We start from the raw sequence: 15,944 nt of genomic DNA on the forward strand, positions 1-15,944 counted from the left end.
GAAGTCTGTGCACTTCCACTGCAGGTGGTGCGGGGTTGATCCCTGGTCCCTGGCTGGGATACTAAGATCCTGCATGTCTCAAGGCCAAAAAAAACCCCCTGGTTTTTCAAAAGCATGTGTAACTAAGGAGCACTAGGTTAAGCAATGCTAAGGTGGGCTCTGAGGACAGCCCTGATCTTTCATCTCAACTTGCTCATTGTAGACATAATGGACACCAGGGGGCGCTGTCGATCCACCCTTGGTCAGTGATTCACATGTACTACTCCTTACCACTAATAGGAGCGCAGTTTGAGCTGCCTTCACTTTGGGTTGTAGGCTTATCACTCCGTGTCCATGTTCCTCACCATGACCACAGGAACTTTCCAGCAGGTGCTTGGGTCATGATGAAGGTGAAGTCCTTCAGTCGTGTCCGACTCTTTGTGACCCCATGGACTGTAGCCTACCAGGCTCCTAGGTCCGTGGGATTTTTCCAGGCAAGAATACTGGAGTGGGTTGCCATTTCCTTCTCCAGGGTCATAGTGTTCATTAAATTCCTGCAGTTCTTTCATATGGTTTAAAGTACATTCTTGGCTTTAATTTTGAGGTACAGAGTGGATGGGTATTACCAAACAGGAGAGAAAACTCGATCAGCAAACTTCCTTTAAGAATGTTTTTATATATTCTTTGAAACAAATTCTTTGTCATTTGTAACTTGACAGAAACCAGTGATGAGTTTGAGAATCTAACTTTGTTTCTTTCCTTTCATCTATAGCTATTTTTTATATACTTAAGAAGATTAATGTAGTAAACAGAAGAATTAAAATCTAAGAAATGAATTTATGTCATGCTTTTGGTTAATCTCAAGAATCTTCAGTCTTAGTGGCAGGACTCCTCTCTCTCTAGAGAGAGAAGTCTTTTTTTTTTTTCTTCATCCAGTATAGAAATTATTAAGCTGTATTACCCATTCACCTGACATTCATTTGTGTTCCAGCTAAATCCAGTATTGTACCTGCCTTTAAATGTTGGATCTCTTGGGAGAGCTAAGAAGTATATACCTCTTTCTATTTGATTCCTTAATTATATCAGAGAAAGTGTGAATAAAAGAGTTGAAATGTTTTATGGGGTGCCCTAGGGTATATGCCTAAGTTTGAGATCAAGAGAACTTTGAAAGTAAATATGCTGTTTTGGTCTAATATGGTGAAAGGTGGATTTTTTTTCTGTGTTTTACAGTTCAGAATTTAGGCCACCCATATTGGCTTACCTTGGCTCCAATGTATATTTGGTTTATAATTTTCTTCATCCAGCCTCACAAAGAGGAGAGATTTCTTTTCCCTGTGTATCCACTTATATGTCTCTGTGGTGCTGTGGCCCTTTCTGCACTTCAGGTGAGTTTCAGGGAAATGTGTGTCTGCTTCATTCTATTTCACATTAAGTCATTCAACAAGCTTAAAGGCAAATTACAGAATGCTTCCGCCTAAGATATGGTATCCATACATTAAAGCTGATACAGATCATAAAACTTTGATTGCTTAGGTGTTGTTTGTACTGTTGTTTGCTGATCACATATTTGCAGTGTTAATTTGCGTTGGTAATAATTTGTTTCTCTTGCCAACAAGAATCCGATTGCTATGAAAGGAGTTTTTTAAGTCATTATATGGGCCCAGTACAGACTGGTAACAGCACAGCAGAGCTGATGGAACATCTGTTCTTCAGTTATGAAACCCGAATGAAACTGGCTCAGGTGTTCGGGGTTACTTCAGGCAGTTCGCAGTATGGGACATTGTAATCCTGGCTTAAAACCTGTCCAGGTCAGAACTAATCATGAATATTTCTGTATTTATGGCCTTGGAAGTGTCGGACTCTTTTTTTTTTTTAAACCCTCTGCTCCATTTGCAATTATTAAAAAAGGATTAATTTGGGTAATAGGTTTTTTTCTTAACAGATTTATGATAAGATTTAATTCACAAGAGCCTCTCAGGTGGTGCTAGTGGTAAAGAACCTGCCTACCAATGCAGGTTAGATGAAAGAGACAAGGGTTCAGTCCCTGGGTGGGGAGGATCCCCTGGAGGCGGACACAGCTACCTTCTCCAGCATTCTTGCCTGGAGAATCCCGTGGACAGAAGAGTCTGGCGGGCTACAGTCCGTAGGGTCTCAGAGAGTCTGACTGGACTGAAGCGACTTAGCACGCACGCACAGTTCACAAACCACAGGATTTACTCATTTACAGTATATGATACAGTGTTTTCTAGGCTATTCACAGATCTGTGCCAGCATTACTCCAGTCAGTTTATAGCATTTTCATCGTCTCAAAAACCTGTATCCTTTAGCTGTTGTAGCTCCCCCTCCCATTATCTCCTCAGCCACAAGCAACAGTTAGTCTACTTTGTATTTCTATAGCTTTGCCTATTCTAGGCATTTCATATAGATGAAATCATAGAATATGTGGGCTCTTGTGATTGACTTCTTTCATTTAGCATAATGTTTTAAAATCTCATCCTTGTTAGGACAATAGTTTTAAAAAATAATTTTAATTATAAAAGTAATTTAACTTCATCACAGATAATTTTTTTTTACCTCTTTCTAAAATCAGTTCTACTCCTCTAACAAAATCTCCTTCTAGCATTTTTGCCTATCATATAATGGAATCTATTATGATTGTACTTTAAGGTTCATGTAACTGTATCCCTCTTAATATTATCATTATGTTGCCATGTCTATATGCATCATTTTAATAGCAATATAGTGTTCTGAGTTGGATATAATATATAACATTATTATGTAATACATAATATATTGAATTGGTAGTATATAATGGTTAGACATAATTTATGTTAGAGTTTAGGTTGCTCACTTATTTCAGTATTATAAATAATGCTAGGATAAATATCTTTGTTTAGGTATTTGGATTGTTTCCTTAGGAAAGATTCCAAAAAGTATGAAAGGAGTTCAAACATATTTATGGCCTTTGTTAAGTATTGCAAAATTGCTTTCCAAAAGTAGTTCTAGTCTGAGAGGGAAAGAAGGAAGGAAGGAAATCTCATGGGAAGGTGCCGAAAGGCTGCAGAACTCATGCAGGTGTGTATATATTCTTAATGATAATCATCTAGTTTGTGAAGTAGTTTAGCATATAATTAACAGCATTTTCCTAATGTTCCACAAGGGGAATTCTGTTTCCTTCTTGTTTGGCTGTGATACATTTTGTTGTTACTAAAAACTTTGATGAAAACTTGTCAGTAAGGAAAGTGAAGGTTAATCACCAGTTACATCAGAATAGATTGAGATACTTCGTATATTAAAAAAAAAAAAAACTACCAAAAGCCATTTTCATTTAAGTATTTTTTATTTTTTTAAGTATTTAAAAAAAATAAATTATTAGGACTTTAGTCACTAGGAAAATATCCAAATAAGTTTCCTGTGAAGCCAGTGAGATTTCATTCTTAGCAAGCCCTCTGGGGAGTGTGATCTACAGACAATTTAGCAGTTTGCTTTAATCTCAGAATGTAGAGTGGGTACTTCACTGTGTGCAAATGCTCAGACTCTTGGTAGAACCTCTTTTGCTGCTTCCTTCCGCTTAGTTATGGTGAGGTCCTGTGATGATGTGTATTCTGCAAGGTGTATCTTTTTTTTCAGAACAGTTTTCTTTCCTTCTAGAAATGTTACCACTTCGTGTTTCAGCGATACCGCCTGGAGCATTACACCGTGACGTCGAATTGGCTGGCATTAGGAACCCTCTTCCTGTTTGGGCTCCTGTCTTTTTCTCGCTCTGTGGCACTGTTCAGAGGTAGATGTGCAGACAGTAACTTAACCCATACTCACTTTACCTTGGTTGACGTGTGAGTGTTTAATACAATTCAGCTTAAGCCGAGGGGGAGGACTTTTCTATGTAGAGAACTTGTGGACTTCGTATTAAGAATGGGATGTGACATCTATACTTTAGAACTGAAGAGAAGATTGAGAATTCCTTTTAGTGTGATTAACCAAACACTTCTTCTCTATTCTTACTAATTTTTTTTTCTTTTAAAGAATTAATTAAGGAAGCCTTCAACATAGGATGCAGAGTTGTGGCTCAGGTCCCATGATTATATTCTTTCTTACAATCTTCATTTGGATCAAGAATATTGAAATGGGCTCAAAGAATATGAAATTAAAAAGGTGGAGGGTGTAGAGAAGGGCAAGAAAGCAAATGATTTCTGGCAAAGATTGGGCCTCGGCTGTAGTCATCTTCCTGACTGTAGAGGTGTTTGATACCAGTTGAGCGGGCTTCCTGCTGGAGTTGCTATGTGCCTCTCTCACGGATCACAGTGGGATACTAACATGCATTGTAACTAAATATCAGAATCTCACCTCTCTCATCTTCGGCTTTCACACACCTCTCTCGTCCCAGGGTATCACGGACCCCTTGACTTGTATCCAGAATTCTATCGAATTGCCACAGACCCCACCATCCACACCGTTCCCGAAGGCCGACCCGTCAACGTCTGCGTCGGAAAAGAGTGGCATCGCTTTCCCAGCAGCTTTCTTCTGCCTGAGAAGTAAGTTGCCCTTTAATTCTCAGAGTTTTAAATCAAGGGGTAGAAACAGCAGATCTGTGGCAGTGTCGTCTTAGTTTCTCCTCCGCTTTGGGTTTTTCGGGAGTGTTTGAGTGACTGGCCGTCTCGGGCAGCCATGGGCAGTGTGCCGAGCGCCCAGGGCCCGTTTGGTGACGCACCCAGCGCTGCCCTGGCCTCAGAGGGCTGGGGGCCTCTGGGACGCTGTGGGTCCTGGGCTCCTGCTCGTGGCTCTTCCTGAGGATCCGTGCTGAAATTTTTATGACTAACTCATGTTAACCCACTTTTGAAAGTGGTTTAGAGTGTCTAGGGTGTCTTTAGAGAAGACACAGTTGTTGTCCAGTGACAGCGAGCGTTCTCTCCCACCCTGTGGACCCTGGGGAAAGCTGTGGCTAAGACCTGTGCACCGCTTTCCTCCGTGATGTCTGTGGTTGGATGTGATAACGTGGGCTCCGAGTTCCTGTGGATCTGCTTTATTCAGACAGAGAGGAGTCCTATTTAGGGAAAAGAGAAGTCAGGTTAAGATGAGTCATGTTGCTCCATTTGGGGACTGGCTGCGGCAGCTCAGCTGGTGCTAATATCTTTTTCCTTGATAAAGATCCTGTATCAGTCATTAATGATTAATTAAAGCTTGTTTTTTAAAGTGTTTGCTTTAGCCTTTGCCTTTTCCATCTGAAACAGTTTCATAACTAGAGATACTTTTGAGGATTACTCAGGAACAGAGTAGTTTTCCCACAGTGAGTTCCTACATTTTACTCTTTCTCTTCTCTATGCCTGATGAACTTGCTTAAATTTTGAGAGGTCCCCTGATCCCATGACAATTGGCAGTGAACTTTGATGTTTCTCTGGTTGTTTGATGGTATAACCACTGTTGCAAATTTCACTGCTGAGAGTTGGTGAAATGGGATGAGAGATCTCAAGTTGAAAATTTCTCAACGATCTTGGATTGAGTTGTGACCTCTGCCTCTATGCTCTCTGGCTAAGGTTTCTCAGAAATATTTTGTCTCCAAATGAAATATTTTTCACATGAAATTTCCTTTTTTTGCTTATGTATTTCAAGTACATTTAGCAATCTGAACCCTCTGTGTTTTTCTCATTCTTCTTATTTGTTTTCTGACAGTTGGCAACTTCAGTTCATTCCATCAGAGTTCAGAGGCCAATTACCAAAACCTTTTGCAGAGGGACCACTGGCCACCCGGAGTGTTCCTACTGACATGAATGACCAGAACCTGGAGGAGCCATCCAGATACGTAAGGGCATAACTCTGCTTTTACTACTATGACAAGAGTTCCACCCTAAAAATCTGTTAGCATACGTAATAGAGCTTTGATGAAATGAGAATTTTTTAGGAAGTGATTTCTTTACGATGAAGGATATAACAACTTCCGTTGAGAAAGAGTGAACAGTGTCATTTTTATTTTCAAATGACCTCCTTTATTTTCTTTGTAAAGTATTCAACATATTTTCTAAGCTGGATCGGAAAATTTCTTATGTTGAATTCAAGCCATTTTGAAACATTCTGCAACTCATATCATCCTTGGTTCATTAAAATACTTCCTGGGGAACTTCCAAGTTACCCATAGACCTTTGAGCTAACGGTTCGTATATTCCAGTTTTAGCAAGTGGATAGTCAATGAGGGTTCTGCTTACACTGAGTCTGTGAAGCAGTGTGTTTCAGGGCCAGGCTCTTCTACATGCTCATCTCTACCCACCCTGAGAGCCCATGTAGCTTCCTTTGAGAGATGACACTTTCACCATTTGGCACCTGTAGGATCTTTGACTGTGGAAAAGATGAGAGCGCTCAAGATAATGTTCCTGGTTCCCAGAGACGGTAAAAGACCATTTGTAGAATTATTAGAAAGCACATTTTTTTTGGCAACCTGTTTAGAAAACATTTAAGAATTTAAATGTCAAATACATTTCCCTTATGTCATATACCTAAAGTGTGAAATATCAGGACTTTCAATTCCCATTCAGGGCAAACCTGTAGCCACGGCTGGCCTTTTGTCTCCTGGATTGGGGCAGGTTAGATTTCCATGGAGACCCTCAGTTTATGGGTGAGATTCTTACTGTGTGAGCTTTAGCTTTGTAAGCTATGAAAATGGACCTCATAAAATACATTCTTGACTTGGCTCTCTGAGAAGGTAAGAAGTGTATTCCACTAAGTGACTTGGAGTTTCTTTCTAACTGAAGCCTCTGATTCCTGAAAATACTCCTGGGTGGGATAAACTGCTCTTAGCCACTTTTATTTTAGCTGCAGATACTCTCGTGAGAGCAGGCTTTGATGCACATGGGATCATCATGGGGACACTTGGTAGTCAAAAAGATAGGAGAATATGCTGTGATGAGGAGAGATATAATAAATTCAGAGCGATATTGTCACAGCTGTGTTTTGGGAAGAGATAGTATGGGATAATTAAAAAAAAAAAAAAGAGCATGGACTTTGGAGTCAAGTAGGCCTGGGTTCTAAACTCTGTTGCCTACCTGGTGACCTTGAGCAAATTAATTAACATCTCTGTTTAACTAATTTCAGTTTCTGTCTGTGAAGTGGGAATAATGACACCTGCTTTTGGAAGATTAATGTGAGAGTGGATATCATATCTCTCTGTCATATATAGCATAGTGTCTGTACACAGATTTTCCCACAAATGTTCTTAATCTGATAATGGTGTATTTGATGGATTAGAGGTTAATGAACCCTTAAGAGGATTTATAATCTGCCCAAAGCTATCTCTCCTTCCTTAAATTTATTGTTCCCCAGCTTGGTTTTTATTACAGTCTGTTCAGACTCAGTGTTGGTTTTTCTATCCCAGTGACTTTGCTTATCTTGGTAATGGTACCTGGACTTCCCTTGTCTACCTTCTTATGCTACCAAAACTTCCTCCCTGAAGCCTTTCCAGCTATTTAAGTCCATAGTGAGCAGTGTGCTCCTTTAAATTGATCTGTGTAGCTCATTTAGCTATTTAATTCTTTTGTCTTATGTCTTTTAAATATTTCTGATGTATGTCATATTTTTGGCTATCATACGGTGAATGCTATGGAGAGAATGACTGTTCCTGTTTCTTTTGTGTTCACCATAGTGGCTAAAATAGTGCTGTGTACCTAGTAATTACTCTATACACGCTTTCTGGCTTGAGGAATGAATATTCATCATGGTTGGGATAATGATGTTGAGAGAAAGCTGGCTATAAAACCTGCAGGTCCTTACCAGCACCTGAAATGATGCTCAACATTGCTGATTATTAGAGAAATGCACGTCAAAACCATAGCGAGATGTCACCTCACACCAGTCAGAATGGCCAGCATCAAAATGTCTACAGATAATAAATGCTGGAGAGGGTGTGGAGAAAAGGGAACCCTCCTACCCTGTTAGTGAGAATGTAAATTGATGCAGCTAGTGTGGGAAACAGTATGGAGGGTCCTTAAAAAATTAAAAATAGACTTACCTTATGATCCACCAATCCCATTTCTGGGTACATATCTGGAAAAAACAAAAATGCTAGTTTGAAGAGATACATGTACCTTGAGGTTCATAGCAGCATTATTTGCAGTATCAACAGACACACATACGCACACACACTGGGATGATACTCAGCCACTAAAAGGAATGAAATATTGCCATTTGCAGCAACAGGGATGAGCCTGGAGAATGTCATGCTTCGTGCAGTGAGTCAGACAGAGGAAGGCAAATACTATGTGCCACCACTTATATGTGAGACTAAAACTGATACAAATGAATTTATATACAAAACAGAAATAGACTCACAGACATAGAAAGCAAATTTATGATTACCAGAGAGGAAAGTGGGGGTGAGGGGGACAAATTAGGAGTATAGAATTAACAGGTTCAAACTACTGCACAGGAATAAGTAGCAAGGATTTACTGCATAGCACAGGGAATTATAATTGTATCCAATATCTTATAATAATCTATAATGGAATATAATCTACAAAAGCAGAAAAACTCCCCTGAATCACTATGCTGTTAATAAAATATTGTAAATCAACTGTACTTCAATTAAAAAAAAAACTACATGGCCTATTATACATTTGATATGCTCTGGTCATCCGTTGTCTCTGGTTAGACTGTATTTCCATATTCTCTGCTTCAGGATACTGTTGGGTGACTGTATTAGCTTTACCCCAAAGGTAAAGATTTTCCAGAATAGCTATGGGAGTCAGCAAAATGCTAGGTGATAAAACCAGGAACAAACAGGTCCTATATGTACTCTGAGTGTGTAGTGTCTGTCTCTGTGCTCGTGTACCTTTCTGTGACCGAGTTTCTAGCAGAGTTCCCTGGATTTTCCTGTGTGGTGCGGGAAGTGACCTTCAAATCTAGTCCACTCACCTTTGACCCTTTGGAAAGCAGAAGACACACTTGGTGGCTTACTGTGGATTCTACACGAACTATGATCAGGGATTACTTTCTTTCAGTTAGCAGTTTAAAAAGATATTTGTTTTCCTTTGATGATAAAAATAGTAAACACTTATTGCATAAAATAATGAACGCTACCAATAAGAAAAGAAATCAGCTGTAATCTAATTTGTTATTGCTGTTGTTTAGTCACTGAGTCATGTCCAACCCCATGGACAGTAACCCTCCAGGCTCCTCTGTCCATGGGATTTCCCAGGGAAGAATACTGGAGTGGGTTGCCATTTCCTTCTCCAGGGGATCTTCCCGACCCAGGGATTGAACCTGCATCACTTGCGTTGGCAGGCGGATTCTTTATCATGAGCCACTAGGGAAGCTCATAATCTAATTACCCAAATATTAAACCACCATTACCATTTTGATGGTTTCTTTTTCTTCACTTTTTTCTCTTGCATTCATATGTACATTTGTATGTAAACAAAAATCTCAGTTTTTTTTGAAAAATAATACAGTTCTTTAAGAACTGGTGCCAGGATCAAGGCTGTAGTGACCAAACAACTTTGCCTGACTTGTAAGAGTCCACGTTGTACTATATTTGCATTTGTTACTTCTGGTATCAGTCCTGGTTTTACATACAGGTTCATTCAAACAGGCAAAGCAATCATGTTTTCTGTCTTTCCTATGCCTGCAGAATAGCAGCATTATTTTTATTTGCCCTTTGGTTCTGAGTAACAGGTTTCAGACAGTCTTTGGCTTCAATGCTATGTGATGCAGTCTGCCTCCTGTTTCTTGTCTGAATGGAAACTAAGAAAGGTACCTGACCTCCTGCTTTCCCTATGCTCTGTCACCTCTGACTTTAGCAAGAATTAGGAGTGTCTGTAAAGCTTCTGTGGCTTCTACTGTATTGTTATAATTATACTGCAGCAGTTATTTTTTTTGCTGCGTATTCTTTCGTGATAGTTATTGAGTAGCTGTTGAACATCCCATTATTCAACAGGTGGCATTATTCAGTGGTACCTACCAAGATTCTCTTTCAGAATCAAGGTCTGGCTTTAGAAGATACATTCAGTGTCTCCTCTATTTCTTGACAAATCCAAATTTTTGTTCACTATTTCAAGGTGAATGATAACATTCTGGCTCCAAATCTGGTATCTGATTTGGGAACTACTAAGTCAATGGATAGAGTTTGGAATAAAATTATGTCTTCAGGAGGGAGCTTAAAGACTTTTCTCTGACTTTGGCTTAATGCTTAAGCAGATTTTCAAGAAGCTTGTCCATCTGTTACCATTGAAAAAAATAAAATTGGTCATTGATTAATTTTTTCCCCAAATAAGAATATAGTCTGCTCTGCTATAACATGATGTGTGGTTGCTAAAGATAATGGTGTGGAAAGCCACAAGTCTTGTGGGAAAAATGGAGTTAAGGACACAATACTCACAAGCTTTGTCAGTGACGTATGGGAGAGATTTATTGTTGTTCAGTCATTAAGTAGTGTCCTACTCTTTGCGACCCCATGGACTGTAGCACTCCAGGCTCCTCTGTTCTCCACTATCTCCCAGAGTTTGCTCAGATTCATGTGCATTGAGTTAGTGATGCTATCTAACCATCTCATCCTCTGGTGCCCCTTTCTCCTTTTGCCTTCAGTCTTTCCCAACATCAGGGTCTTTTCTAATGAGTCAGTTCTTCGCATCAGGTGGCCAAAGTATTGGAGCTTCAGTTTTAGCATCAGTCCTTCCAGTGAATATTCAGGATTGATTTCCTTTAGAATTAATTGATTTGAACTCCTTGCAGTCCAGGGGACTGTCAAGAGTCTTCTCTAGTACCACAATTAGAAAAGCATCTATTCTTTGGCACTCAGCCTTCTTTATGGTCCAACTCTCATAACTGTACATGACTACTGGAAAACCATAGCTTTGACTGTATGGACCTTTGTTGGCAAAGTGATGTCTCTGTATTTTAATATGCTGTCTAGGTTTGTCATAGCTTTCCTTCCAAGGAGCAAGTGTCTTCTAATTTCATGGCTGTGGTCACCATCCACAATGACTTTGGAGCCCAAGAAAATAAAATCTGTCACTTTTCCCCATCTATTTGCCATGAAGTGATGAGACTGGTTGCCATGATCTTAGTTTTTTTAATGTTAAGTTTCACTCTGCTCTTTCACCCTCGTCAAGAGGCCCTTCAGTTCCTCTTCCCTTTCTGTCATTGTTGTTTAGTCGCTAAGTCATGTCCTACTCTTTTGGGACCCCATGTACTATAGCCTGCCGGCTCCTTTGTCCATGGGTTTCCCATGCAAGAATACTAGAGTGGGTTGCCATTTCCTTTTCCAGGGGATCTTCCCGACCCAGGGATCGAACCCACCTGTCCTACATTGGCAGGCGGTTTCTTTACCAGAGTCACACAGGGAAGCCCCTTTCTGCCATTGGAGTGGTATCATGTGCATATCTGAGGTTATTGATATTTCTTCCAGCAGTCTTGATTCTAGCTTGTGACTAATCAGCCCAACATTTCACATGATGTACTCTGCATAGAAGTTAAATAAGTAGGGTGAAAATATATAGCCTCGACATACTCTTTTCCCAATTTTGAACTAGTCAGTTTTTCTGTGTCCAATTCTAACTGTTCCTTCTTGACCCACATACAGGTTTCTCAGGACACAGGTGAGGTGGTCTGGTACTCTCATGTCTCTAAGAATTTTCTGCAGTTTGTTGTGATCCACACAAAGTGTAGCATAGTCAGTGAAACAGAAGTCAGTGCTTTTCTGGAATTCCCTTGCTTTCTTCATGGGCCAACAAATGTTGCCAATTTGACCTCTGGTTCCTCTGCCTTTTGTAAACCCAGCTTGTATATCTGAAAGTTCTCAGTTTATGTACTGCTGAAGCCTAGCTTAAAGTATTTTTGAGCATAACCTGGCTAGCATGTGAAATGAATGCAATTGTATGATAGTTTGGACATTCTTTGGCATTGTGGTTCTTTGGGATTGGAATGAAAACTGACCTCTTCCAGTCCCATGGTCACTGCTGAGTTTTCCAAATTTGCTGACATACTGAGTGCAGCACTTTAACAGAATCATCTTTTAGGATTTGAAATAGCTCAGCTGGAATTCCTTCACCTCCACTAGCTTTTTTCATATAGCAGGCTAATAAAAACAAGGATAGTTTTATATGTGTTAAATGGCTAAAACTACGTAAATGCTACAATACGGCAGTTTACCTTGAAGGAGACCTCGGTTATGCTTCTTGAAGTGGCATTAGGAGGGCTGTAGCTTGTGAAGTAAGGGTTATCTGAAATATGACAGAAAGTTGTAATACCAAATATGGATGATACGGATGGGTGTGGCTCATTACATGCAGTGAACTGAAGAAGCTGGGAGATACTTGAGTGTGGGCACTTTGTGTATATCTGGACTGGTTGGTTCAATTGGGTGCAGTTTTCTGGATTCATCTAGTTTTTCTTGTGTATTAAATGACACATAGCAAACGTGGAAAGTGAATGATGCTCCCCTTGTTCAGTTGCGTTGGAACAAGTGTGCATATTCAAAACAAGTGTTAGAACAGAACTGATTGTCTATTTTCTTCATCTTTATCCCCCCTTTTACCATTTAACCAGTGGAAAGAATTATGGTTTTGGAAGGTATAGGTATCATAAAGTTTAAAGATCTTTTTCACTTTATGGGTGAAAAAACTGAGGTTTAGGTTGTAACCTGACAAAGGTTAGTCCTAGGATAAAATCATGGTTTCAGGATTCCCCAGTATTATTTTTATTCTTTTCATGCCTCCTGTTACTTCCAAAGTCATGTGTAATGTATCACTTGAGTATATGTTTTCATGCAGTGGTTAATTGTCCTTTTCATGTAGAAGGACTGAATAGACCCTTAAGTGGTTGAGCATTACATTTTTAAGAAGTTATTTTTCATTTCTAGAGCTCTGTTACATATATGCCAGATACTTTATATAATTATTGTGTTTATCAAAAGAAATGATTGGTGTCCACTCCCTTTTTAAAATCTCTTCCTTCTTTTTGTCTCTCTTTTAATCATTTTTCCTACTCTTATTCAAAGTCCTTATTTGAGGAGAAAAGTAATTACCTGATAGATATCCTTGCTAATTGTTATTAGCCTTGAGTAGCAGAGCAAGCAGATTAAAATTGCTGTACTATGCACAGTAGAGTAAAATTGGAATCCACTCTGAATTTAAGTATGTTCAAAATGCTTCTTTAAAATTAATTCACTCATATTCATTGTGTTGTCATTTAGAAATGAAGTGATGTTTTCATGATCTTAAGTGATTGAATGATCCCAGCATTTTACCTGTGAGTTTACGTTTTTGTAGTGAAGTAAATTTTTACTTGTGAATTTAAAGATTCATTCAACAAATGTACATTTATCAAGGCTTTACAGGAGGCAATAAAACTATAAATCTGTGACTCTGGGTGACAACTACTTTTTAAATTTTAATTTTAGTATATGTAAAAGAAATGAAAATCCAGAAAAATACTTGAAATCTTTCCCTATCAGATGTTTCATACTAGGCCCCAGAGTTCCTATTTCAAAAAAAGAGAGAGAGAGAGAGACGATCACAGGATCGTATTGATGTCTGGCAAAATGATGTAGTGGCAAGAGCACTGACTGGGCTGGGGGTTAGGAGAACCTGGGATTCTTCTCTAGAATTCAGTGAAGTGTATTTTATTCTTATATGTTTCTTGGGTTTCTGAGACCCTTGAATTAGCTTTGCATCTCTAATTTGCTGTAGCTACACCTGACTTCCAATTGCAGTGTTTAGATTTCAGCTTCTCCCATGACCTGTTTTCTAATCAAGTTATTTCGTGGTAGCAAATGTTATCTTGAAACATGGTTTCTGGGCCATGTGACCTAATGAGCAGACATGGAAGTCTTTCTGCTGTTTCTGCCCCAAAGGAGATGAGCATCTGTGTCATGGCAGCTGAGTGTAATGTTTGAGAGTTGAGAAGACATGGCTGTACACTCCATCTCTGGCAAAACCCCTGTGAGAAAAAGCTGTGAGAGTATTATTGCCCCGTCCCCTTGCCACTACTCCCCCCCAAAACGCACACCTTTTATTATTGATGTCTTGATCTCTGGCTCAGGCCTTTTCTTTTTAGAGTCTGTATTTTTGTTTACTTCTGAGGTGGCCTTAAATTGTCATCCTTAATGTGTAATATCCTTACATCTTCCTGGTAAAGATGTAAACAATGAGATACTGATTATCAATAAATCGTTTGAATTCCCCTCCCACCACCTTTCTTTTTCTTTTGCTTTAGAGGTGCTGATTTTTTCTTCTTCAAAGCTCCCAGTGGGTTGTTAGAAATGGAAAGAAGTCACATTTCTTTCAAAATGAGTCTTAAATGCTTGTATTTTACAAAATTTTAAACTAAGGCATATTTTTAGCTTCGACAGCTGGTTGATATGTAGCCTGTGACTAATGAAATGAAACACATTTTTGTTTCACCATCATGTGTTAATGTCACCCTACAATTTTGTTATTTTTGATGCAAGAAAGAATGATTAAATCTGAAGAAACAAAAAAAAAAAAAAATGAGCTCTTTGGTTACAAATCCAGCCTTTTGATTTTTTTTTTTTCCAGCCTTTTGATTTTTGAATTGTAGATGATGTGGTATGGAGTATGGTCTCAGATTGTGCGCTGAGATATTGATAAAATCTAGAGAAGAAACTATTCTTTCTGATTCTCTTAGCCCTAAGGGGCAGTAAGTCACTTGGTGTTACCAGTGGTTCAGACTGAGAAATCTCAGACTATAAATAGTCACAGTAAAATGTATGATCCAGATTTTATGAAGAAAATCCTTATCTCCAAAGATAAAATTCTGAAACATAAACTAATAGGTTAATGTTGATTTTCTTTGGGTGGTAGTGTTATAAGTGATTTTTAAAATGCATTTTAAAGATATTTTGATAAATCATATTTTACTTTCATAATTTAAAAAAATTACCATAATAAGGGCTATAGATATCAAATCTTTGAAACTACCAAGATCTCTGGTAGGCTTTACAAACAAAAATCAGTATGCAGTCAACTGACGTTAGGTTTTTGTCTTTAAGTGCAAGAACCATCCACTCAGAGTTGGAAAATAGATTTTCTGTTGAGTATTTTTTTTACCTTGTAGGCTTCTGGCCTCTTAAGTCATTTCAGTCACTGTATCTAAGACTACTTTTGCTGCTCTTTCTGAAAACTAGATGTAGATTGCTTGAAAGAAACAGATTTGGTTTATCTATTGCAAGCTATGAGGAAAAAATTTTTTTAAAAAACCTGCAACTAAAGGAATACTGAAGTGCTTTGCCATTCCCTTCTCCAGTGGACCACATTCTGTCAGACCTCTCCACCATGACCCGGCCGTCTTGGGTGGCCCCACACAGCGTGGCAAAGAAATTGTGAAGTAATACGTTCAGTTCTTCCAGACAGGAGGAGCATTAAAGAATTTATTTTTGTACAAAAATAAAATTAAATAATTTGGTTATTGCTGAGGTTTGCACAGAAGGCCGTGTCCCTCCAGTTGAGAGAGCGTCTGTGGACGCGTGCCTCCCCGGCCGTCCTGGATCACTGGCTGAAAGAGACAGGGGTGTGTAAGTCTCAGCAGCACAGGAAGAGTTCTCTCCCATCTTTTGTCTTCTTTTTATTCTCTGTTTTTAAATGTTTTTCATTTTGTTCCTTCTTTACTCATCTACCCATTATCTAACTCTTTATTATTCTAAATTTTGTGCTGAAGATTCAAAGATGGCAAAAAAATGTAGCCTCCTATCATTGAAGAAAAGTCCTGAACAGGTGGAAAAGGAAGGGAAAAGTTTATGGGGATAAAAAGGAATTTGGAAAACTATGTAAGAAGCAGAAAAAAAAGTTTTTTAACTTATATAATCAGCATTCCCTTATAGGTTAAAGGAAAAGTTTGGGGACCATAAAACAAAAACATGTATTTTGAAAAGGGGACAGTCAGAAAATAAGAGCTTCTGGAAATTAAAAATAAGATAATAGAGATTTTTAAAAATCAACAATAGCTTGATTAGAGGACAAAGTTAAAAT

The 15,944-nt window shown here is 38.8% G+C and overlaps 1 protein-coding gene across 2 annotated transcripts in view; it reads left to right on the plus strand.

Moving 5' to 3' along the window:
- ALG9 (ALG9 alpha-1,2-mannosyltransferase) overlaps positions 1 to 15,944 on the plus strand; it is a 114,200-nt gene that overhangs the window by 42,673 nt on the left and 55,583 nt on the right. For both annotated transcript variants that reach the window (XM_065945015.1, XM_065945016.1), the window contains exons 10-13: positions 1,210 to 1,364; positions 3,631 to 3,760; positions 4,364 to 4,511; positions 5,647 to 5,776. In XM_065945015.1, coding sequence (XP_065801087.1) covers positions 1,210 to 1,364; positions 3,631 to 3,760; positions 4,364 to 4,511; positions 5,647 to 5,776 — 563 coding nt within the window. The remainder of the gene's footprint in view (positions 1 to 1,209; positions 1,365 to 3,630; positions 3,761 to 4,363; positions 4,512 to 5,646; positions 5,777 to 15,944) is intronic.

Source organism: Muntiacus reevesi, chromosome 9, assembly GCF_963930625.1.
Source record: "Muntiacus reevesi chromosome 9, mMunRee1.1, whole genome shotgun sequence".
In the NCBI taxonomy this organism is placed as follows: domain Eukaryota; kingdom Metazoa; phylum Chordata; class Mammalia; order Artiodactyla; family Cervidae; genus Muntiacus; species Muntiacus reevesi.